We start from the raw sequence: 25,660 nt of genomic DNA, 5'->3' as shown, positions 1-25,660 counted from the left end.
TCCCATGGAAGTGGGGTCTTGTGCCAAGCCAACCCTGGCCAATCGCTGCTGAGACCTTCCCAGCTCTCTCCCTGTTGTTCCCAGCAGGTGACACAGTGTTGTGCTCAAACAAAGCACACGAGATCTTTTATAGGGGAAAAGGCAGTATGCCGCATTTATTGAGACTACAACAGTAGCGTATGCTTTTCAGTCACACACACACACAAATACCATACACACAGTCCCGCCAGACGATGTTCTAGTTACCAGACCAGAGAATGGATCAATCTAATGACCAGCCAGAATGATCACAGAGCGGGAGCCGGGCTTTCCGGGAGATGGTGGCAAGATGAACCCAAAGTCCCATAGCAAGGCACCCTGCTTTTATAATCCTCTTTTCCTGTTAAAGTCTATGGATTTCGCAGTGTCAGTCTGTGACCAGTTACTGTTAACTTTTGATGTTGACATTCCAAAAATCTCCAAGAGGTCATCCTGTCCTGGATTAATAAGTTGCTTTTAGGAATGCTCCCCGGACAACATAAAAGGCAAGTGAACGCAGGGCGAGTTTCAGAGCCTGTCACAGCCCCAGAGAAGGCAGGGCCATGGCTTCTGTGCTGGAGAAAATAGCAAACCCTTCCTCTCTGCTTTTGTACCTGGCTCCGGGGCTTTGCCTCATCTGCGTGCTGCTGAAAGCGACCCAGCTTTATCGCCAAAGACAGCAGCTCCTCAAAGCTTTGGAGAGCTTCCCGGGTCCCCCCAACCACTGGCTGTATGGCCACTACGCTCAGGTAGGGAAAGACATGGGGTTATACCCCTAGGTGCACCATCCTGATTAGTTTCAACAGAGCACAGGCAGGGGGAAGTAAATACAGTGCGTGGGGTGGGTGAAGCAGTTAGGAAAAGGTCCTGGCCACTCGGGTGACTATACAGGAAGAGTGAAAGCTCGGGCTGGGGTCATGCCATAGAGGCACCTACAGGGCTGCTGACGGCATTGCCATGGCCAAGGTGTGAGAGCCGGCACTGGGCCCTTGGGAGGGGCAGAGCCTGGGCAGAAGTGGCAGGTCTCGGTGCTGTTCTCCCACAACCAACCTCCCAGCACTGCTCAGCCAATGCAGCCGGGGCTACAGCAGCTATTTAACATGGGCCTTCAGCCGCTGTCTCTGCAGCCAAGAGTCCCAGGCCCTTTTTAATCCCTCTGCCCCGGGGCAGCTGCCCCTTTTGCCCCCCTCCCATCGACAGGCTTGGGCACCTCTATAAGAGAAAGGCCTAAATATCAGGACTGTGCCTGTACAATGGGGACATGTGGGCACCCTACCGATGCCTGTCCTGTCCTCCCCTTTAATGGAGACCACAGCTGTATGTCAGTGGCATGTTTGTGTGGGGAAAAGAAAAACACAGCCGCAGTAAGAACTGGGTCCAATTTCCAGCTCCAGCCCTTTAAGCAAACAGAGAATCCCACTGACTCGACACGAGCTACTCACCTGCTTGTCGTCACCTGCTTGTCGTTAAACTTGCTTTCCTGGATTGGGACTTTGGTGATCCAACTGAATAGAAGTCACATGACACATTTCTTGGACATCCTCTCTATGGGAAGTAGGTTTGAGTTAGTTTGCACAGTTACCCAACTCTGCTGTGTCTGTGTACAGAGGGAATGTTTATTTGAAACATTTTCATTGCTTCATGGTGCAAACATTGGGGGATTTCTGTAGTTTTGCCCCCAACTGCAAAGTTCCCACCATCCAAATGCAAGTTGTCATCCAATCAATGTTTGAACATGTGATATTCAGTCTGTGGCTTGTGAGCTAAAATTGCCTCTTTAATGTGTCTCCTGCAGGTCTTTGCAGCATATGACAGTAAAACACTATGGCTACATCTAGACTGGCATGATTTTCCGCAAATACTTTTAACGGAAAAGTTTTCCGTTAAAAGCATTTTTGGAAAAGAGCGTCTAGATTGGTACAGATGCTTTTCCGCAAAAACACTTTTTGTGGAAAAGCATCCATGCCATTCTAGACGCGCTTTTGCGCAAAAAAGCCCCGATCGCCATTTTCGCAAAACAAATCTGAGCTGTCTACACTGGCCCAAAGGACTTTTGCCTGAACGGGAGCAGCATAGTATTTCCGCAAGAACACTGACAATCTTACATGAGCTCGTCAGTGTTCTTGCGGAAATTCAAGCAGCCAGTGTAGACAGGTGGCAAGTTTTTCCGGAAAAGCGGCTGATTTTCCAGAAAAACTTGCCAGTCTAGACACAGCCTGTGTGATTTAATTATTAACCACTCTAAGGGTATGTCTACACTTGCCCCCTAGTTCAAACTAGGGAGGCAAATGAAGCATACCGAAGTTGCTAATGAAGCATGGGATATTTAAATCCTGCACTTCATTAGCAACTTTGGTATGCTTCATTTGCCTCCCTAGTTCAAACTAGGGGGCAAATGTAGACATACCCTAAGCTATTAACTAGTCAGGATGTTTTTACAGTGTGGCTGTGTCTAGACTACATGCCTCTGTCGGCAGAGGCATGTAGATTAGACACATAGGCAAAGGCAAATGAAGCCGCGATTTAAATAATCGCGGCTTCATTTATATTTACATGGCTGCCACGCTGAGCCGACAAACAGATGATCAGCTGTTTGTCGGCTCGCGCGCTAGTCTGGACGTTCCCCCTGTCGACATCAAAGCCCTTGTCGGCAGCCCTGTTATTCCTCGTGGAATGAGGTTTACCGGGGCTGCCGACAAAGGGCTTTGATGTCGACAGGGGGAACGTCCAGACTAGCGACGAGCCAACAAACAGCTGATCATGTTTGTCGGCTCAGCGCGGCAGCCATGTAAATGTAAATGAAGCCGCGATCATTTAAATCGCGGCTTCATTTGCCTTTGCCAAAACAACAAATCTACATGGCTCCGTCGACGGAGCCATGTAGTCTAGACGTACCCTGTGTTTAACCAATTGTAGCTGATCAAATATTACTTGGTCCATCATTTGGCTGTGAAAATGTGATACCTTTATCTCGCTACATTACATATTCCCGTCACACTGTTTAAGTATGAATATAGTACAGTAGTAACTGAAACAAGGAATTCACATAATTGTGGCTCTTTTGGGGAATGTTAATTGCTTATTTTACTCTGAACCTGAGAGTCACGGGTTTAAAGGCTCTTTACACTAAGGCTCTTTACACTCTTTACACTAAATATTTCTCTGTCACACTGTTTACGTATGATTATGTAATACTGTAGTAAATTAAACAAGGCATTCACCTGACTGTGACACTTTTGGGTAATGTCAATCACTTATTTGGCTTCTGGACCAATTAGGTCTGAGTATCATTGGTTTAAAATATTGCCCTGGATTCTGCATTGCTTTGCCTTATGCAATGTCCTTTTTTAGAACCCGTCACTATTATTTCATCAACATGCAATTTTGGCCCCCAAAATGGCTTTTAGACTAAAGGAAACATTTTGCAGAGGAAAATTTCATTTCTGACAGTTTTCCTTTTTTCATGTAAAGCTGGAAACTGGTGTGTAGAAATGAAAAGAAAATCAGAATTTTAGCCCAAATCTGTTTTTAAACACCCCCACTGTTTTTAGGTCTTGGGTTCAATTCTTCATGTAAAAATTGCAAAGCAAAATTTGGAAACGATGTACATTTGGAAATGTCTCTAAAAAATAATACATGGCCCAGATGGCCCCGTCGTTTCCCTAATGCCAGGGATGAGTTCAGCTTTATCACTTGAATTTGCAAAGGAGACGGGGCTGCAGCACAGATCCCTCCAGAGCTGCATGGCTACTGTGTGTTAGATTTTGGTCCTCTACCTCAGCCAGTTTGGGGGAAGATAGAATCTTCCCTCTTTCTTGGGGTGCACAGCCCCTCATTGCAAGTCCATCTCCTGCCAAGAGAACTCATGGCCCAGTTGACTTTGTGTAGACAGTCAACACTGAGGTGAAATTTCACTCCTGGCTTCCTATGCGCTCTCTCTCTCTCTCCCTCTCTCTCTCTCTCCCTCTCTCTCTCTGTTTTCTCTATCATTATAGCTTTCTCGAGCTGAAGCATTAAAGAACGTATTATCTTGGGCAGAAAAGTACCCCTATGCCTTCCCCATATGGACTGGAAACTTCAAGGCTGACTTAGTAGTCCACCATCCGGATTATGCCAGAGCTGTGTTTGGCCACGGAGGTAAGGTCATTGATTCTTATTTCAGAAAGATTCCCATTTGATGCCCACTCAAGAGAGCTTTTCAGACTCTTCTTCCTCCATGTGTCTTCTGTTGACCATTGCAAGTCCCTCCTTTCACCCTTGCCATGTGCCTAACTCTTCACAGTTATGTTGGGGCACTTTCAATAGTCACCCAAAATGAGAAATGGGAACCCACCACCTGTACCTTTGGAAATGTGTCTGGCTTAGGGCTTCCTGGGATCTAAGTTGTTCCTAGGATGAGCTGGAGAGAAAGGCTGCTAGTTGACGTCCCACACTTTTCCGTTGTTCTCACTTTCTGGCATGGGAAGCTCTAATGAATATTATTACTGTTACTGCAGTGCCTAAGGATTCAGACAGTCCCAGTCCTGAAGAGAACATTATCTCCAGGGTATTTCAATATGATTCCACGTAGGATAGAAAAACTTTTTTAGGGAAGAGGTTCTTGCTACCCATCCTAAATATGGTCCCAAAGTGGATGAGCCTAATCTCTTGGAGTTGATTCGCCACTTGCCTGACTACAGGAGCTCACCTGTCCTGGTAGAGCATTAATGTCAATGTCATCACTGGGGTAACTTGTCCCTCACACGTTAATTCCTTTGAAGATCTGGCCAAAGGCCTTAATCGGGCAATAGCATCTCCACTGACTTCCTTGTTCCTCTAGCACAAAATGTCTTTCCTCATCATTAAAAGCTTCCACGGCCTTCCCTTTCCTCACCCATATCTCTAATGGCATCTTCGTTTCATCCTCCCCAGTCCCGTGTGCATCTCATTAGTAAGATAAATGTGAAAGACCCACTTGAAAAGGTACCAATAATATGAGAAGAATCATTCTTTAAATATTTAATACTAGCAGAAATACCCGGTGTCGCCCAGGGAAAATATAGTAAAAGGTGTGATGCATGAACTACTTCAATGACATTAACATAGGAGGAGGAGTCCAGCAAAGGCCTATGATCAGGTGTTACTAAAAGCTAATTAGTGGCCCAATTGGTGATCTGGGGGAACCAATTTTGAGATATAACCAATCCAGTGATTTAAGTTAGGAAATCAGTAGTATCCATGCAAAATGTTGTGTTTCTATGATCAGGCGCTACTAAAAGCTAATTATCAGTGGGCCCAATTGGGGCTCTGGGGGAACCGGGGGAACTGATTTCAAGACATAACCAATCCAGTTATTTAAGTTAGGAAATCAGCAGTATCCGTGCAAAATTTGGTGTTTCTAGCTCTTACCATTTCGGAGATCTTTCAGGACAAAGAAACAAACAGAAGCAAACTTTCAGAAATATTTATAAGAAGATACTGACTGACACTACTAGATTTAGCTGTCTAACTTCTACCCCTCTCATCTTCAGTTAATTTAGCTCCTTCTCCATGGCAAGAAGAGTGAATTCATCCCAGAAATACATCTGGCTTATTGATTCCGTGGTGTGTCAACCCCTAACACTGTATTTATCTTCTCTATTGTATTTCACAGATCCCAAGAACATGACAGCTTATAAATTTTTAATTCCCTGGATTGGTATGTAGAATTATGCTTTGTTCACCCTCTTGAACAGTTTTATGAATGAATTGAAGGCATGTAATGCCCTGAAGTGTTAGCCGAGAGTTTCATATCTCATCCTTGCTTCCTTGTCTCATCAATTCATGGTGGGCCCAGACTTCTCTTGTAATTTGATTTACGTTTTTCCTTGCTATTTTAAAACCAGAGAAGATGACCTTTCTGTTATGGAAAGCTATCAGAGATGACTATGGTCTGTATTACACCAGACCATTTCTCTGTTTAATCCAGAATCCTGCAGCACAATAACTAGTATCTGATATTTCAGATGCTGGTGAATACTTTCACCCATAACCAATGCATAATAAAGATTGTGCAGGCCAGCTTGTACCCTCAATTAAACATATTCAGGTTCACGGTCTTCAGACTAGGCCCTCGATGCCACTATAGCAACCTCTCTGCAGTCTAATGGGCTTCAACTCCTTCCTTCACGGGCAGCCCTAGACTTAGGCGAGCCATGCAATAGGCACCCCCACCTCCAAACCCCTCAATGATATTGCACCGCCATTTGGCGCCCCATTTAACTTGGTGCCCTAGGCAACTGCCTAGTTCACCTATATGGACGGGCCGCCCCTGGGCGTCACTGAGGATGTCTGAGAAGGAACGAACCCAGCTTGACTCTCAGGCTGTGTCTACACTACATGGCTCCATCGACGGAGCCATGTAGATTAGGGTTGTAGGCAAAGGGAAATGAAGCGGCGATTTAAATAATCGCCGCTTCGTTTAAATTTACATGGCTGCCGTGCTGAGCCGACAAACAGCTGATAAGCTGTTTGTTGGCTCAGCGCGGCAGCCATGTAAATTTAAATGAAGTGGTGATTATTTAAATCGCCGCTTCATTTCCCTTTGCCCAATAAACAAATCTACATGGCTCCGTCGATGGAGCCATGTAGTGTAGACGTACCCTCAGAAATTAGGCTGAGTTTGCAGCATTGACTGACAGACTTATGAAAGGGACTTACGAACATGAATATACATAACTCACAGGTGCCTTGAGCAAATTATTTCATGTAACCCATCCATCTTCATGTCATGATCTGCTGGTTCTGTGTATCTTACTTTGATGTGTGTATCATTTTTGTGTTTAAAATTAGACATATGGGGTGGAGAATACTTTGTGGGTTTTAAATGTGTGAGTGAGAGGCAATGGGGCTGTTACCCTCAATGTCTTGATGAGCGACTGTTAAACAATCTCTTTTGTCCTTAAGTCTGAGCCCTGCTTGGTAGGGAGTGGCCTGAATTCTTTAAAATAGAATAGGAAAGCAGGGGTCGAGGTCTTTTGGCTGGGCTGCACCTGAAGGAAGGAGCGGAAGACCCCGGGGTGGGGGGACAGCCCTGGTTTGGAGGGGCAGCTGGACAAGAGGTTTTAGGGTAACTTTGCAAAGTTTGTACTGAGGTTTCAGTGTAGAATGATCCAAATGTTTTTGTTTCTTTTGATTTGTAACCTACTTTGCTCTGCCTGTTCTCACTTATGGCCGCTTAAATCCTACTGCTTCTACTTAGTAAAATCACTTCCATTTTCTACCAAACCCAGTGTAAATAATTGTTACCTGGAGGGGCAACCAGGGTGCATATTTCCCCTTTTATTGTTAAAGGGGGCTTACCTACTTCTGTGGGGTTTGATCCCATTTGGGGAGTGGTATCCTAGGAAGCTAGTCCCTAAGCTGCACTCTCCTCAGACCTGAAGAGGTTTAGTGTCTGTACTGCTTCTCGGGGGGGAGGGGGGAATTCAGCTCGGGCCTTGCATGGGGGAGACCAGAGAGCTGGCCCAGCAGGACCGGGAGGAGAGAAACCCCAGAGAGTGGAAAGGTGAATGGCAGTGGCCATGTCAGCACTCCAGGAGGCGCCCCAATGGGTTGTCTGTGACCGCCCCCCGTCACCCTGACATCTTCTCTGTAAACGGTGTGTGGGCCTAACCGGGCACATGCACGCTGAGTTCATAATACTGAGCAGAACCCCACACTGTGTATCAGGACCATGCTTGCCTTAGTGTTATTCCTCTGATGCCTACAGCAACGTGTCCCTCCGTGGCACAGGGCACCAACATGAATACTGGTGTTATTGCTAGAGCTGCTTGCAAAATTATTCTCTCCCATGCAAGACATTTCTGCTTGGAGTCAAAACCTGGAAGAAATGCAGAAAGCCCTATGTTGGGTTTGCAGCCAAAAGGAAAATGGCCACCATCACACAAAACCCACCAAGCAGTCATTGGAAAACCAAAGTTTTCCCTGTTCCAAAATAAAAGTGATAATAGTTATTCACAGAACTGTAAAGTGATCCGTCTCTCTGCTTTTCTATCCATGCAGGCAAGGGATTATTGATCTTACATGGGCCAAAGTGGTTCCAGCATAGAAGGCTGCTGACCCCAGCGTTTCATTATGACGTGTTGAAATCTTATGTCGTGCTGATGGCAGAATCTACCAAAGTGATGCTGGTAGGACTCATCCCCGTGACTGTGCTTTCAGCTGCAGGGCTGGGGAAATCACTGGGTCTGATGCTGAACAATTGGAAGACGGTAGAATGAGATGTTCCGTACAGCTTGAGTCATACAATCGATCTGCAATTCTTTTAGTAGAGGGGCCAGATTCAGAGCTGGTGTACTTGAATGGAGCTACACCAACGTACGTCAGCTTACAATCCGACCCAAGATGGTTTTGTGTCACCTGGTTTCCAGTTCAGTGAACCGTACGACTGTGCTCTGAACACTGAAAAATAACTATGATGTCTTGCCTTTTAATGAGGCTTGTTGCTAAACTTACCTTGGTTGGTTCTCAGTGCTGGCAAATTACTTCGTTTGCTAAAGACAGTTACTCACTTGCTGAAGAAAAAGGTGTTTTAGACATATCCTTTAACCCAGCTAGATTGGAATCAGGTTGTGTCTTGCCAGGAAGATTTGGCTCTATGTGGAACTGGCAATGACATTTTGCTCAGATGACATTAATTTATATGGAGACGCTGTCTGGTGAGTCATGCTAATTATGAAACTCAGGTCCTAATTTACCTTGATTTCTGGTTATATCTGCCATGTATCAGATACGCCAGTGGTGACAGGCATTACTGAAGATACTTAAGATCAACAATGCACTATTGTATGTGGATGCTTCTTTCCCACATCAGATTTGGATCTAGTTCCTGCCAAAAATAAATTAACCACAATCGACCACACTGATCAGTTTTTATTCACTTTCCTGAAAATAATCTCAGGACGCCATGAAAACAACTTGTAAATTGAAATGGCGGTGAGCCACTCCTGCACTGGCTCCAAACTTGCTTTAGAGATGTTGGGATTGTGGGTTTTGTTCAGACCCAGAACAACAACGTGCAGATGCAGAGTTGCATCCTACCGACCCCAAAGACTGGGAGAGATGAATTCAGATCTAGCTTTTCATTTCTGCCTCATCTCCAGCCACAAATGAATCATCCTGCAATCCCTGATTCTGCGAGGGAATGCCACTCCCAGCTAACCCTGTAAATTCTACATCAGAGTCTTTGCTTAGAGACTAGGGTCTAGCAAACAACATGGGTTAGGTAGAATGTGGCTATCGAAAGCAATGAGTTTAACATGCAGATGATACCAAGCCGGGAGGAGTTGCGACTGCTCTGGAGGATAGGGTCATCATTCAAAATGATCCGGACAAATTGGAGAAATGGTCTGAGATAAACGGGATGAAGTTTAATAAAGACAAATGTGAAGTGCTCCACTTAAGAAGGAACAATCAGTTTCACACATACAGAATGGGAAGCAACGGTGTGGGAGGGAGTACGGCAGAAAGGGATCTAGGGGTTATAGTGGACCACAAGCTGAATATGAGTCAGCAGTGTGATGTTGTTGCAACAAAAGCAAACATGATTCTGGGAGGAATTAACAGGACTGTTGTGAGCAAGACACGAGAAGTCATTCTTCCGCTCTACTCTGCGCTGGTTAGGCCTCAGTTGGAATATTGTGTCCAGTTCTGGGCACCACATTTCAAGAAAGATGTGGAGAAATTGGAGAGGGTACAGAGAAGAGCAACAAGAATGATTAAAGGTCTAGAGATGATCTAGACAGTATTTGGTCCTGCCATGAGGGCAGGGGACTGGACTCGATGACCTCTCGAGGTCCCTTCTAGTCCTAGTATTCTATGATTCTATGAGGTCAATGAAAGGGATCCCTGTGGTCCTCACAAATTTTTCTGGAATCCTGTCTCTCCTCATCTCTATCTCCTCCACCAGGACAAGTGGGAACGGCTGATCACAGTGGATAAGTCGGTGGAGCTCTTTGAACATGTCAGCTTGATGATCCTAGATACCATAATGAAATGTGCCGTCAGTTGCCATAGAAACTGCCAGACTGACAGGTCAGTACCAGGTGCTTTCAAATCCTAATGAAAATGTTCTTCACAAAGAGATCCATAATCACCTCATTGAACCGTCCTTTTCCTTCAGTGACTCAGATGCCTACATCAAAGTTGTCTACGAGCTGTCCTACCTGCTGTTCCATAGAATCCGCATTTTCCCATTTCGTAGTGATTTAATCTATCGAATCAGCCCTCAAGGACGTCGCTTTCGAGAGGCCTGCCGACTAGCGCACCTCCATACAGGTATTTCCCAGGGTCCTCGTCTGTGTCTCCTATTGACTGTAGGTTGTTGCCTAGGGTGATGGCCTTCATCTATTGTTAACTGAACCATTACAAAAGATAATCTATGGATGCAAATCCTAAAGACATTTTTCCCCTAATTCTCTAAGGAAGAAGTATGGCTTTAACATTGAGGCACAAGGCTGGTAGTCAGTAAATCTAGGGTGAAATCCAGCTCTGGTGGAATTTCATGAATTTCAGTGGAATTGTATGAAAGGTAGATTAGAATCTGTTTTCTATTCCTAGCTCTGCTACCGATTTCCTGTGGGACTTCTAGGCAAGTTACTTTGTCTTTCCCCAGCTCAGTTTTGTCACCTTCAAAATAGAGGTAATAATTCCAGTGTTTGTAATGTTTTGTGAGAGCCTTCAATGGTGGCGTTGTGGGGTGCATCTCACCCCGTGCATGTCCGATTTGCCTGCGGCCCTCTCTGACCATCTGGAACTATCGGGTCAAGCCTCTAACCCCATCTATTATGTGTCAAGACAGTGTGGCCTGACAGCATCGCCTAGCAGCCAGAGTCTGTAACAATCCCCTCCCGCTAAGGCCGGTGTGGCCTAGTGGCCAGAGTCAGTAACAATGGGTGTGGGTCCCTTTGTGGAAGGGGGGAGGGGCCCTAGACCTAACTTCACCACCTGCTCCCAGCCCAGGGCCTTGTCAGCGGTAGAGCGGACCACAGCAACGCACCAAGCACCTGGGGTACATTTCCCTACCATCTGCTACTTCCTACCAGTCTCTTGTCCATGTAGTCCTCTCCATCTTTCCTCTCTGACTGGGGGTGTCAGTGCCAGCCTCCCACTGGCCCCTGTGGCTTGGTCCTCTCGGGAGCTCCAGCAGCAACTCCTTCGCCAGCGGCAGTCAGCCTGGACTGAGCAGATCCACGGGCCTTTATAGCTGGCCTACAGTGGGAGCATGCCCAGCAGAGCTGTGGAGGCGGGGCCTCCTCATCCGAATGAGCCAGGTTAACCCTTCCAGCCCCAGGGCGGGGTTGGTACAACCTGTCACAGGTAGGGACAGTACTTTAGAAGGAGAAAATCTACTCAACACCTGGTTCTAGGAGGCCTTGTCTGCTGCTTTAGTCTACTATATAGCATTTCAGCATCGGCATTAAGCAGAGCGGATTGTTTGACTGTTCAACAGCGTGATCTTCCCAGAAGAACACAGCACGGTGATGTCAAGGGGTTAATAATGTTGTTGCCATTCTTGTACACAGATGCAGTAATAAAAGAGAGAAAGAAGTCCCTGCTAGATCAGCAAGAACGTGAAAAGATGCAGAAGAAGTTGCACTTGAATTTTCTGGACATTCTTCTGCATGCCAAGGTGAGTGTTTGAAATAATCGTGTAAACAGCCAGGAAACATATGTGTGTCCTTAGTTGTCATCAGCAGACACCTGGCTAGTGTTGACATCAGCTTCCTTGTTGTATATGGAGCATTTTCTATAGGTAACTACATAAATGTTCCCATTTGGTTTTCCTATGTACCACATCTTTAAAGGTCTAAGTGCCATTCTGGTGTGAAAAATGGAGATTTAATAGCACAGTAATAACTATGGAACAAACATAAATTTAGGCTTTTAAATCTGGTTGAATTAATTCAAGCATCTTTGTAACCAGTGTGTATTTGAAACAATTGTGCGTCTTACATTCATACCACAAAATACAGACTTGTTCAACCGGGAGCTTTGCAACTAAGAACATGGAGTTAGTGATCAGAGAATGCAACATAATGAATAGAAATGTTACTCAATATCTATTTTAAAGAAAGAGGGCCATGAAAGTTCTTGCCCTACAAGGACCTTTATCAGTTCTTGTTTTCATATATACAAAAAGATAGAGAAAATATATTTCTCTGAATATTTTGAATGTCTTTGTTAAAGGAGATACGATGAAGTAAATACCATAATGCATCACTCTTTTTAGTTCAATAATTTACTTTACAACCATTTATTTAAAATAACAGCTTTAAGAAAAGATCCTAAGTCCAGTGAAGTTAATGGAAAGATTCTCATTAACTTCAAGGAGTTTCAGAACAGGCCTTAAATGTCCTTTGTTTTCTAATCTGCTTGATTTTTTTTTTATTTTAAAACTGCAAGAAATTCATTAAACCCATCCAGCATGTGCATAAGCTTTACACAAATTCCTTTGATAACCTTTCCATGCAAATACACAATTTTTTACTTTGAGGAAAAATAAGAACTCTTGTAGTTGAGTCGATCATTTGAAATAATACTATCACGTAGCTGCGCACTCTGGCATAAAGCAAAGAATTTTATTTGTCACCTGTCTTATACATGATTTTCATTAATAGACATTCAAGTTTTGAAGAATGCTTGTGAGCTGATCAAATCAGCCAATTAAGGGAAATCTGCACTTGATTCATCAGAGGGTTTTAGCGCTGATTTATATGTTTTGTGTGCAGAATAAGCATTCCATGTAACTACTTTTTCTAAAGCTTCAGAGGGGTAGCCAAGTTAGTCTGTAACTGGAAAAACTTTTTAAAAAAGTCTTGCAGCTCCTTAAAGACTAACAAAATATGTAGATGGGTATTATGAACTTTGATCCAACTGAAGACTATCACAAAAAACCTAAAACAACTGCTCATGAAGATCCCTGATACTACTCAGGACCATATCTACACAAACACCCCTCCTAATCCCTAACCAGGAATTTTCTATCTGGACTCTCTCTCTCTCTCCTACATGTCCACAGATTTCCTAAAGTGTGGTGAACAGAACTGGACACAGACTCCGGCCTGGGACCACAGCTGAGCACAGTAGATCAATTGCCTCCCAGGTCTCACATACAACACTCCTGCTAATGCACCCCAGAACGGTTTTAGCCTTTTTCGCAACTGCTTTGCTCTGTGGGCTCCTATTGAGTTTATCAGTACTGAAGGTTGGCACTTGACACCCTTTTGATGAATAACTTCTATTGTAGCCCATCTCTGCTGCCTTGCTCATTCTAGAAAGGGAACGCCTGCCTTTGGACCCAAGCGACCTGACTCAGATTTCACCTGTACCAGGTACACACCTGGCAATTGCATTGCTTTCCGTGGAGTGACCCAATTTCTCATGCAAACAAGGCAAAACATGTTGGGATCTTCACCAGTGATCCGGGTGTATTTTTTCACTCCAAAAGAGTCCTCCTGAAACTAACTCTTGTTTGGGGATTATTTACCTCGCTGCTTTGCTAGGATGAAAATGGCGCTGGACTATCTGATGAAGACCTACGTGCCGAGATGGACACATGTACCTTTGCGGGGCATGGTACCATGTCCAGTGGGATCTCCTGGCTCTTGTACTGCATGGCCCTGCACCCAGAGCACCAGCAGAAATGCAGAGAAGAGATCCAGGAGATTGTGGGAGACAGAGATACCGTGCAATGGTGAGATGTCACCTCACTGGTGTCATTTGGCTTTGAATGGTTTTCTTAGTTTGAGGAATTAAAAGTGGGTCTTATTTCCAATCTCGGCACTGAAAGATCTCCGTTTATCACGGGCATACTACAGAGAACTGATCCAAAGCCAGCTCCAGTGTTCCCTTCTGCTAATGTCTGTTCAGTTCCGGATCTTTGGCTTCTGTCTCTCAGTTAATAGAATGCAGGCGTTTGATTGGGAAAGGAACTGTAAATGATTGAGGTTGAGTGATTTCCCCTCAGCTCCACTAACCCTGCATTCAGCCTGTGGAGTGTGAAACTTTAGGAATAAGACAGATCTGCTCGATTTCGTTGCTAAATTGTTTCCCAAATGTTAAGAGTTTTGCCTTTCTAGAAACGACTGCATGCAAGGATGCCAAAGTACCTTGTAACTAATAATAGAATCATAGAATACTAGGACTGGAAGGGACCTCGAGAGGTCATCAAGTCCAGTCCCCTGCTCTCATGGCAGGACCAAATACTGTCTAGACCAGTGGTCTCCAACCTTTTTACACCCAAGATCACTTTTTAAGTCTCAGAACAGGCAAAGATCTACTGCCCCACCCCTTCCTTGAAGCCCCGCCTACATTACGTGAGGAAATCTAATGTAAACATACTGCGCAGATGCGCAGTTCAGAGAGGGCTCAAGAGCTACTCTTAGAGCCCCTGAGATCTACCGGTAGCTCGTGATCTACTGGTTGGTGACCACGGGTCTAGACCAATATATTAAGCCTTACCAAGCAGAGAGTTATTTCATGGTCCAGCATCCCATTGCGCTAGGTGCTGTAAAAACATGGAACCAAAAGTCAGTCCCTGCTCCCAAAAGTTTACAGAAGGGGAAACCGAAGCACCAGCAGATCAAGAGTTGCTCAGTGTGCTGCAGGAAGTCTGTGGCAGAGGTGGGAATAGAGCCCAAGTCACCTGTATGCTTGAGCCACAAAATCGGTTTCCTGTCTCAACAGCAACAGGCGTGTGGTGAGTTTGTTGCACTTACAGGTGTTGAATGCTGACAGCTCATGTCTTGGTAGTGGTACAGGCTGTTCCTCATTCATAGCCTCCACCTTTCATTTCTTTCAGGAGTGACCTCGGTAAAATGACTTACAGCACCATGTGCATCAAGGAGACCCTCCGCCTGTACCCTCCAGTAGTTTTAGTGTCCCGAGAGCTCAGCAAGCCCATCACGTTCCACGATGGACGTTCCTTACCAGAAGGTCTGTTTGGTCTTTTCCTTCTTATGGCGCCAGTTCTGCCTTCAGCCACATACACAGCACCCCCCTTGAGGTGGCATCTGGATGTGGTTCATGCCAATGAGAGGGGGGAAAGTTCTCTTGTGAAAGCCAAGTGAAGATCTAGGAGAAGTTGGGTGGCTTGTGGGGCTCCCATGGCCTTGTCTGTCTTCATTGGAAATTGCAACATGGCTTTTGGTTTGTCCACGGGAAGATTGGCATAAACCACCCTGCCTCACTGAGTACTAGGGCGATTTGCCCTCAGAAGAGTAGATGGGGCGGCTGCCTGCCCTACCTCAGAGACTATGCTAGGAAACAGCCATGTCAGTCTCCTCCTGAGACTCCTCCAGAGTCCTCCCAGCTAAATCTGTCCAGGGGATGCTTTGACTCTAAACCAGTGGTCCCCAACCTTTAGAGGCTCCCAGGCGCCCGGGAGGTGGGGCCACTCACGCGCCGGGCGCCCGGGAAGTGGAGGCCACTCACGCGCCGGGCGCCCAGGGGCGGGGCCATGCGTTCTGCGGCACGCCAGGGGACTGGGATGCCCTTGCACCCGGCGCCGGCGTGTGCCCTAGGGCCGGGGCTGGGGCCGCCCGAGCGCCTTGTGCCGTGGGCCCGGGGCCGGCGCCTGGGGCCGGCACCGGCGCCGCTCGAGCACTGTGCGCCTGAGCGCCCGCATGTGCCCCAGGGCTGGGGCCGCCTGAGCGCCGCGCACCCAGCGCCAGTGCTTGTCACGCGCCTGGGGCCGGTGCCTCCCGTGCGCTGGGGGCGGGGCCAGCCCAGGTTGTTGGCGGGCGCACACGAATGCCCTGGCAGGCGCCATGGCGCCCGCGAGCACAGAGTTGGGGACCACTGCTCTAAACTCTATCGAGAGCTGGCTGAATATTCTTATTATTGGCTGATAGCATCAAATCAGTCTATGGGAATTAGGCACCCAAATCTCACTGGAGTTGAATGGCATTTGGGTGCCCAATTTCTCATTCACTCCTTTGACACTCCCAAGTATGGGTTGTATTGTTCATTATTTGTCTTACAGGGTTATACATGATTTCATACACATGAGACACTGCAATTCTGTTTGTTAGAGTTTGTGTGTCTATTTGTCTATCTGTGAGTCTGTTTTATCAAGATCTCCTCCTAAAAGGTAAGAGCTAAGACCACCAAATTTGGCTTGCCGCTTCCTCTTATCATAACTAAAAGCAACGTCTGGATTTAAGGGTGCCCGTATCCTGGAATGTACATGGAATGCATTTATTTCTCATCACACAGAAAAGGAGGGCTGTGATAGCAAGGACAGTTATGCTCCGGAATGACCACATGGGGGCAGCAAGCAAGCATGCCCCTGCAGTCCTGACAGACCCAGAGAGCCAAGGGCAGCCACTGGCCAGCGTGCAGCCCCCGCCACCTCAGGCCTGCCCCAGAGAGCAGCCACCAGCTGCTCTCACTCCCTGCCCTGAGCCCCTCACCCCCTATTCCTCCTACATCCTCCCCTCCCCTGAGCCCTCTCTACACCTCCCAACCCACAGCCCTGCTCCTGAACATCCTCACACTGCCCAGCCCCCTGCCCTGGGTTCCCCCATCCCCAAGCCCCTACCCTGAACCCTGCATCCCCCTCCACTCCAGTCCCCTGCCATGAAGGAGCTGAGCAATGGTGAGTACATCTTGTAGGATACATATAATATGTGAGGGTATGTCTACACAGCAAAGTTATTTCGAAATAACTTTCCTAGCGTCTACACAGCCATTCCGCTATTTCGAAATTAAATCAAAATAGTGGAGGGTTTATTTCGAAATTGGTAAACCTTATTCCACGAGGAATAGCGCCAATTTCGAAATTGCTATTTCAAAATAAGCACTGTATAGAGGCTTATTTCGAAATAGGGGGCCTCCAGTCCTTCCCAGGGTGCCCTGCTGGCCGCCCTGGCCACAAGGAAACTTTTGATCTGATGCCTTTTCAGAACTTCAATGTGATTCAATGTCCACTCAGTGTGGATGCGCTATTCCGAAATAGAAAAATGCTATTTCGAAATACATTTTGTGTGTAGATGCGTTATTCTAAGTTATTTCGAATTAACTATTTTGAAATTAGGTATTTCGAAATAACGCTGTAGTGTGGACATACCCTGACAGTCTCTGCCCAGAAGAGGGTACAATCTAATGGAAACTTTTACTTACTAATAATCATTCAAAGGGGGAAAGAAGGGAAAGAGGAGGAGAGGACGCATCAAAATGTGCAGCTAGTATTTGCTTTGAACTATTCCACTCACTCTAGGACTAAGCTGTTTTAGCTTGTGAGGTTGGACAAGTTCATGCCTCAAGATTGCTTAGCTGTGCACTCTAGGGCAGTGTTTCTTAAACTTTTTAAGATGGAGGAACACTAAACAATTTTTTTTTTTTTTGTTGAGCCAAAAAAAAAAAGAGGCCGGGGGAAAGTTATTGAGGAAGAAAAAAACGTCGCCTCAGAACGTGGCCATTTTGAACTCCGTTGTTCTCCGCGGCACACCTCCAACTGCCGCAGAACACAGTTTAAGAAACACTGCTCTAGGGCAAGTCTACACTGCACACTTATTTTAGAATAAGAAATACTCTGAAATAGCTTATTTTGAAATAGCGCATCTACCTTACAAGGAAGCCTCAAAATTAATCCGAGGCAGGCTTCCCAAATATGGATGCGCTACCTCGATTTAGAGCCCCAAGAGGCACTGCGGAATAATTATTCTGAATGGCCCTGGGGAGCAGCTATTTCAAAATAGCAGAAGCCGAGCATCCACACTACTGCTATTCTGAAATAGCTATTTCCAAATAGGCATTATTCCTCATGGAACGAGGTTTACAGAAGTGGGAATAAGCCACCCGCTAATTTGAATTTATTTCAAAATAACGGAATTGCTGTGAAGATGCTCGCTGTTCTATAGCGGCTGTTATTCCAAAATCACGCCGCTGTGTAGACGTACCATAACACTGAGCCAGAATTGCTCCTGCCGTGGTTTGACTGAGTCAATAAAGGCAGAAAACGTTATGGGAACAGCACGGCCAGAGCTGGATCCAAAGCCTTTCAAAGTCAATGGAAAGACTCCCTTTGACTCAATGTGCTTTGAACATTTATATTCTCATTGGTGTGTTCTGTTCTGTTGGGGAGGATGGGGGACTGTGGGCGCTCTATAAGCTAAGCAAACCTTTACTGGAAATGGCCCATTTAAGACATTAGGGCAAATTTCACCCTGCACTTCCTGGCATTGGGTTCTGCCCGCCTTGTCTTGATCTAACCAAATTCTCCAGCTGCTTCTCTTCTCTCCACTCATTGAGATGGGCTTGATTCTGCCCACTGCAGAATGCTACATGAAAGGAAATGGAAGCATCCAACTGTCGCCAAGCAAACCAATAGAGCGTGGCATTTAATGCCAACCTGCAATGCGTCTGGCCTGTGCATGCTGCCCTGCCCCATGTATACGCATTGCAACGCCGGTTCTAGCATCCAGGCCAGTGTCTCTTCTTCCCCTATGATGTGGCCTTCGGGGGAGAAGTACAAAGCAGCCAGCCAGGGACTCAAGGCAGTGGAAGCAGGAGCAGCCAAAGCAGAGACTTTTGGACCTCCTGCCTTTCTCTTCACTGTGCTAATGGGCGGTTCACTCCAACTCTCCCTCGTCCTTTCCACCTGCTCACCTCAGTTTCACACCCCACCTGCGCCCTTCCCCTCCAATTCACTTCTCCTTTGCCCTGCCCCCCCATCACTCTTCCTTCCATGTAGCCAATCCCCTGCTGACCCCTCCCCACAAATCCATCAATCAACAGAATAGCACCAACACGTTGGTTTGCTGCCATCCCACTGTGGCTTCTATCTCTTCCTCCACCCTGCATCTGTCTTGTCTTTGGTCTGTGGTTTGCTGGCATGGGGAGATATTTCCCTCTCCTTCTGGTGTTACTAATTCATGCACTACCCCAGTGTTTCTTAAACTTTTTAAGAACCCATAATGTTCTTACATCAATGCCCATAATTGAGGTTCTGCGCTCAGACCTCACCAGTATTCCAGATCCCTGCAGGACCGCAGTGATCATCCAATCCAACCTCTTGTGTAACACAGAGCAGGGAACTTTCCCAAAATAACTCCTACAGATGATCTCTTAGATGTCCATCCAGTCTTGATTACACAATTATCAGTAACCAAGAATCCACCATGACCTTGGTAAATTGCTCCAATGACCCTGCCTCTTAAACATTTACCCTGGTTTCCAGCCTGAATTTGTCTAGCTTCAACTTCCAGCCACAGGTCAGTGTTTTTCCTCTCCCTGCTAGACTGAAAAGCCCTTTGTTATATGTTTGTTCCTCGTGTAAGTTCTCATAGTCTGTGCCATCACCCCCTAAATTCCACATTGTTACGCTGCATAGATTGCACTCTTTGTGTTAATTACTACAAGGCATGTTTTCATGTCCTTAAATTATTCTTATGGCTCTTCCCTGAACTCTCTCCAATTTATTACCACCCTTGAATTGTGAACACCAGAAATCGACACACTATTTCTGCCATGGTCTCCTGTTGCCAAATACAGAGGAAAAAATAACCTTTCTGTTCCTCCTCAAGATTCTCCACTTCACGCAGCCCTGGGTTGCATTTGCTCTTTTGCCCCCAGCCTCACACGTGCTCAGCTGAATATCCACAATGATCCCCAAACATTTTTCACCGCCACTGGATACCAGCATGGACTCCCCCACTTTGGGAGTGTGGCCTGTATTCTGGGTAGCTACATGTGTCCTTTTCAACTTAGCAGTATTACCAAGCAGATTGAGTGCTTGTGCCTGTTTTACTACGCAAAGCAGCTTGCTTTGAATCAGAGACCTGCCTTCTTCGTTATTTACCACTCCTCCAATATTGGCATCCTCTGCAAACTTTCCAATGATGATTTTATCTTTCCTTCCAGGTTGGGGATAAAAAAATAGTGTGGAGCCTGCAGGAGCCCCCTACAAATCCACATGGATGCTTCCCCTCTTACCATTACGTTTTGAGACCTAGCACATTTGCTGATGATGCGTGAGCCAGAATAGAACCCGGCTCATTCTCCCATCGCTTAAGGCCGCCTCTGCAGGGCTAAGAGGAGTGAAAACATGTATGTAAAATGGACTCAGGGCATTTCTCAGTCAGCAGGTGTTTTGGTTAAGAAAACTAAGGTCCTTTAACAGGATCTCATGTTGTGCTGAACAGATGTTTGCTCTGTCAAGTCACCAAAGTTTTTCTGATTTTTCTTACAGGTTCTCGGGTGTCTGTGCATATTTATTCTCTTCATAGGAACCCAAGCATATGGCAAGATCCTGAGGTACTTTTCATATTACATAAAGAAGAGGTGGTCATGTAGTTTAGACAAAAAACTGGGTAGCAAGAGAGATGGGGGCTCTCCATGGCTTTGCCATACACTTCCTTAAGCAAGGCATTACTTTATTTCTCCCTTTCTCCATTTTCCCATGTGCAAAACCGGGATAATATTGACCTTACCAAGGGGTTTGCACTTGCATGCAAGTAGCATCTGTCCAGAAGAAAAGAGCAATAGCTCTGAAAAACAGGAGGCCGCCCTAATGATTCTGAGTTCCATAGAATGGCAGAGTACCGGGTAGAATGGTCTGTCTTTACACACAGCCGTGTACATCCAGTGGAATAATGATTCATAGTGTTTGGGGACAAATGCACCAGATGATGCTCTTGGTTGTACCAGCAGCTCCTCCCAGTCGCCTGGCAGCTGTGGGGAGATTTCCAAGAGCATTTACAGCTGAACGAGAGGGGCAGTAGCGCTCCAGTCTCAGCACAAGGCCTCACTCTGTGGTGGAGGGCTATACAGGAGATGTGTTAGGACGGCATCTCCCCAACTTACAGGGTGCCTGCATGTCCCTGGTCAGCACAGCTCACATTTGGAAGGGGCTGGCTCTTTGTGGGTGGGGACGTCACCGTCCCTTCTCACTGCTGCTGCCCTAGAAGAGTTTCCACGTCAGCGCCTGTGCATTGGGGTTACAGCAACAGAAACCCCTCTGGCCCTGGGCTAGAACTGACCTCACCTCAGCCTCTGAAATCGCACCCTGCGCCTAAGCTGAGAGTGTGGGCTGCTGCCAAATACACCATGTCTGCGTGTGTAAGGTTACAGGTATGGAGCTGAACAATGCTGTAGTTTGGGAATAAAAGCCTTTCCCACAGGCAGCGGGGCTGACAGACTCACCAGACCCCTGGGCGAGGTGAGGGCAGGCCCAGCTCCATATCCTCACAAGGGCTGGGGTCTCGAGAGGAAAGGGCACAGCTCCCACAATGATTTACAGGGTCGAGGGCGTCAGCCACCGCCGCTGCTATTGAATCATTGGGCCTCACCACAGACCTGTGAACTCTCTCCCTGCAGGTGTTTGATCCCATGAGGTTTTCCCCAGAGAACGCGGCCCGGAGGCATTCCCATGCGTTTGTGCCCTTCGCGGCTGGAGCACGGTGGGGGATGTTTCGTTCTCTCTCTTGGGGGTGTGGGTTGGAAACAAAGCCAGGCTTTGGGCCAGGCTGCTCCTAATGCCCACCGAGCACTAACAGGCTGGCGCTGTAGGGTTGTGTCTGTCACGTGAGGGAGTTGTGGAGGGGTCCCCTACAGCAATGCACCGAACCAGAGTTTGGTTCTTAGTGCCTGGCCTCTTTGGCCTCTCCTGTGTCTGTTTCAGGATGCCCACAGAGCCGGCCTGGCTCCCATTTGGCAGGCCAAGGTCCTTTGGCAGAAGCACGGTGTGATGGTGGCGAGCTGCGTGCTCTGGGGGCTCTGAGTGAACCCGTCAGCTCTCAGGCCTCTCCTGGCTGGACCCTGCAATTCTCCCACTCACAGACCAGGCCCGGCCGGACCCAACAGACCCAGCCGAGGTCAGACCCCTGCAGTTCTTCCCTTCAGGGCTCTGTGGGCAGCCAGGCTGCTTACAGCCAAAGGCCTGGTTATTGCACAGCAGGGAGGAAGCACTTAGCAAGGGAAGATTTCAAACCTCCAAAGAGCCGACAGGCACGGCTATCCCACCCCTAGGCTGACCATCCCCTGATGGGAATCCAGGCAGGCCTCAGTTTTTCTGTCACCCACACAGGTCTCTGTGTCTCTGTCTGAGTCTCCCAAGCAATTACCCCCACTCTCAGAAGAGTGTGCCTGTTTAAACATAGCACTGTGCTCTTCATCCCCGGTGTTCAGGGGCCTTTTCCTCCCCTGGCATTGTCCCTTAACACAAGCGTTTTGACTTGTTTTGAGTCACAACATCACCTTTATGCTTTGATTTCCCCTCTGCCCCATATTAAAATGAACCCAAAATATTTGCACTGTGAGCATCCCCATAAACCAATCGTCACCCTTAGTTATTACAGAGGAGCTGCAGATACATCACTCATGGGACCGAATTCTCCATCGCACGGAGAGAGAGGTATTCCATGAACGTGTGGCAGTTAATGACACTGAATGCCAATGGGAATTAGGTGCCTAATTGCCATTTGTGCATTTGGAAAATTTCTCCTGCAGTCAGCTAATATCTCTTGGCACTAGCGTGCGGGAAAAACGGGATCAGTGTTCTTACAGGTTCAGCAGGAAAGTGAGTTTTCCATGCCCTGTACCAAAACTGCCTGGTAGCGTTGCTGTGCACTATTAAACACCTGCCATATTGTAACCCAGTAGTGGTAACACTACAGTGGTGGGTGCAGGGACCCCCTAGGCAGTAGGAGCCAAAACCTCTGGTTGAGCTGAGGACCCAGTGTGCTAGGTGCTGTACACACACAGGGGAGATGGTCGCTGACTCAAGGAGCTGGGTTGCCCCACTCCGCTAGCAAAGTGCCGCAGGTGTATTTGTGAAGGGAAGCTGCTGGCGAAGCCAGAGCGTCCGTTCTGACAGGCTCCCCCTGCCTCTTCCAGGAACTGCATCGGGCAGCAGTTTGCCATGAACGAGCTGAAAGTGGCCCTGGCCCTGACTCTGCTCCGTTTCGAGCTTTCTCCTGATCCAGCCAAACCGCCCAAGGAAATTCCTCATCTTGTCCTCAAGTCCAGCACTGGGATCCACCTGCTCTTGAAGAAACTGCATTGACGCCAGAGAAACCCTGTGTCAGGTGTCAGCAGGATCGGCTTGTTTCCAAGGGAACGCAATCAATGGGTGTTTTCACAGAACACTAGAACTGGAAGGGACCTCCAGAGATCATGAAGTCCAGTCCCCTGCCCTCACAGCAGGACCAAGCACCATCTAGATTATCCCTGACAGGTGTCAGTCTAACCTGCTCTTAAATATCTCCAGAGATGGAGATTCCACAACCTCCCTGGGCAATTTATTCCAGTGTTTAACTACCTTGATAGTTAGGAAGCTTTTCCTAATGTCCAACCTAAACCTCCCTTGCTGCAGTTTATGCCCATTGCTTCTTATCCGATCCTCAGAATCCAGGGAGAACAATTTTTCTCCCTCCTCTTGTAACACCCTTTTAGATACTGGACACTTGCTATCATGTCCCTTCTAAGTCTTCTTTTTTCTAAACTAAACAAACCCAATTCTTTCAGTCTTCCCTCATAGGTCATGTTTTCTAGAATGTTAATAATTTTTTTTGCTCTTCTCTGGACCTTTTCCAATTTCTTCAAATCTTTCTTGAAATGTGGTGCCCAGAAGTGGACACAATACTCCAACTGAGTCCTACTTACCACAGTGTAGAGTGGAAAAATGGCTTCTCGTGTCTTGCTCACAACACTCCTGTTAATACATCCCAGAATCATGTTTGGTTTTTTTGCAACAGTGTCACGCTATGGACTCCTATTTAGCTTGTGGTTCACTATGACGCCTAGCTCCGTTTCTGCAGTACTCCTTCCTAGACAGTCACTTCCCAATCTGTATGTGTGAAACGGATTGTTCCTTCCTAAGTGGAGCACTTTGCATTAAACTTCGTCCGATTTATCTCAGACCATTTCTCCTGTTTGTCCAGATCATTTTGAATTATGAACCTACTAGCTGGAGTTACCCGGCATTGCTCAGGAAATGTAGAAAAACAGTAGTCCGTTATCTTTTTTTGAATGGTAGAAAAGTTGCAGTGATTTCTATTGGGATAAAAATATAGGTCCGTGTCATCCCCGGGGGGCTGGGGGGTGCAACCCCAGGTGGAAGTGAGGTTACACGTGGGAGGGACGCCCCAGCTTGCGCCCGGGGCTGCAGGTGCCGCGGGGGGCAGGGCGGGTGCCCAAGCTGTTGTACATGTGGGGGTCGGGGCACTGCATGCCAGCCTAGGGTGGGGGGGCGGAAAGAGGGTCACTTATGTAACCTTGCATGCAGGAGGGGGTGAGTCCTGGATGGCGCTGGGGGCCGCAGGTGGCGGGCATGGGACCTACGGTGGGCGGGGCAGTCGCAACGCGGAGGGTTACTTTTTGATTTTTACAGCTTGAGTTTGGGCCCGATTGGGTCCAAAAGTACCTTAAAACTTTCTCCTGGAGGAAAGGTTATCCCATGCAAAGTTTGGTTGCGGTAGCTCTTATAGTGTCCAAGTTATTAGCGCACAAACTTACAAACATTCTCCTTTATATATTAGATTCTTCAAAGCACTTGCAACCTGTCCTAGCTTGGTATCATCTGCAAACTTAATAAGCGTAATCTCTAAATTGTTGATGAAGATATTGAAAAGAACTAGTCTTAAAACCCCACTTGTTATGCTCTTCCGGCATGACCGTGAACCGTTAATAACTACTCTCTGGAAATGGTTATCCAGCCAGTTATGCACCCACCTTATTGTAACCCCATCTAGGTTGTAGTTCCCTAGTTGATTGATAAGGTCATGCGAGAACATATAAAATGCTTTACTAATGTCTAGGAATACCATGTCCACTGCTTTCTCCTTACCCTGTAGGTTTGTTATCCTATCAAAGAAAGCTATCAGATTTTTTTTTTTTTGGACAGCACCCCTTCAGCCAACCTGTTCCACAGCCTTCCCCGAATCCTCAGCCTCAGCTGCTTTCTCTGGGCCCTTCTCCACCCCCAGAGCTGGGTGAGCAGCAGTCTTGGCAGGAGACCACAGGGCCTGGGCCTGTGGGTAAAGCACCTCGTCCCTGGCTAGGAAGCACTTTCACCCATCGGTGCCATGTGCGCTGGGTGCTGAGCCAGCACGTCCCTGGGTCCCAACCCATGCAGGACCGAGGGCAGCACGTGTCCCCTTCCCACAGCCCCTCACTCTGGGTCCTGGGGGCACAAGCAGAGCTCGGGGTACAATGTCACATCTCTTCTAAAATGGAGACTAGAGAGCGGCACTGATATGAACCTAGTTCTCCTTCCTCTGGTATCTCCTCAGTTCCCATCCTACGAGGGCCCAGTGATCCAACTAGGGTTGCAGGCCTCCATAGACTGAGATTTTTGCCACTAGCGCAGCCCCCTAGTGTAAACTCAGTTTACACAGGTACACTGTAATTTGCAGTAGTGCCTAACCAGCAAATGTAGACGAGGCCCAACACTTATCCCCAGATAGTAGTACATCAGTCTATTTTGCACGGATCACTTGCCCACCCAGCCTTACAGAGAGCTGGCCCCAGACAAACATCAACAAGAAAGGTGTGAATTCCACCCTCAAGGCCTCTGTCATCCCCAATGAAGGACTAACCTCCAGGCTTGGCAGGGAAGATAGACGTGTGAATTGAGCCAAGTCTCCCAGTTGAGAGACCCAAAATTCCTGTGGGCCTCTGC

The 25,660-nt window shown here is 47.2% G+C and overlaps 2 protein-coding genes across 3 annotated transcripts in view; one reads left to right on the top strand and one right to left on the bottom strand.

Moving 5' to 3' along the window:
• LOC102452751 (cytochrome P450 4B1-like) overlaps positions 1–25,660 on the bottom strand; it is a 179,226-nt gene that overhangs the window by 122,961 nt on the left and 30,605 nt on the right. The window lies entirely within an intron of this gene.
• Positions 250–23,668, top strand: LOC112545073 (cytochrome P450 4B1-like). 2 transcript variants are annotated; one of them, XM_075935929.1, is made up of 12 exons: positions 510–767; positions 4,014–4,155; positions 5,651–5,695; positions 8,041–8,168; positions 9,947–10,071; positions 10,160–10,314; positions 11,562–11,668; positions 13,542–13,732; positions 14,840–14,973; positions 20,231–20,295; positions 21,358–21,440; positions 22,876–23,668. In XM_075935929.1, the coding sequence occupies exons 1-12, from the start codon at positions 582–584 to the stop codon at positions 23,042–23,044; spliced, it is 1,530 nt and encodes a 509-aa protein (XP_075792044.1). In that variant the 5' UTR covers positions 510–581; the 3' UTR covers positions 23,045–23,668. The 2 variants fall into 2 exon arrangements, with proteins under 2 accessions (XP_075792045.1, XP_075792044.1); XM_075935930.1 differs by lacking the exon at positions 21,358–21,440 and having other exon boundaries at positions 250–767.

The sequence above is a fragment of the Pelodiscus sinensis genome, chromosome 9, assembly GCF_049634645.1.
Source record: "Pelodiscus sinensis isolate JC-2024 chromosome 9, ASM4963464v1, whole genome shotgun sequence".
Lineage (NCBI taxonomy): Eukaryota > Metazoa > Chordata > Testudines > Trionychidae > Pelodiscus > Pelodiscus sinensis.
Note: the sequence above shows the minus strand (reverse complement) of the source record. Positions and strands in the feature narration are given on the sequence as shown.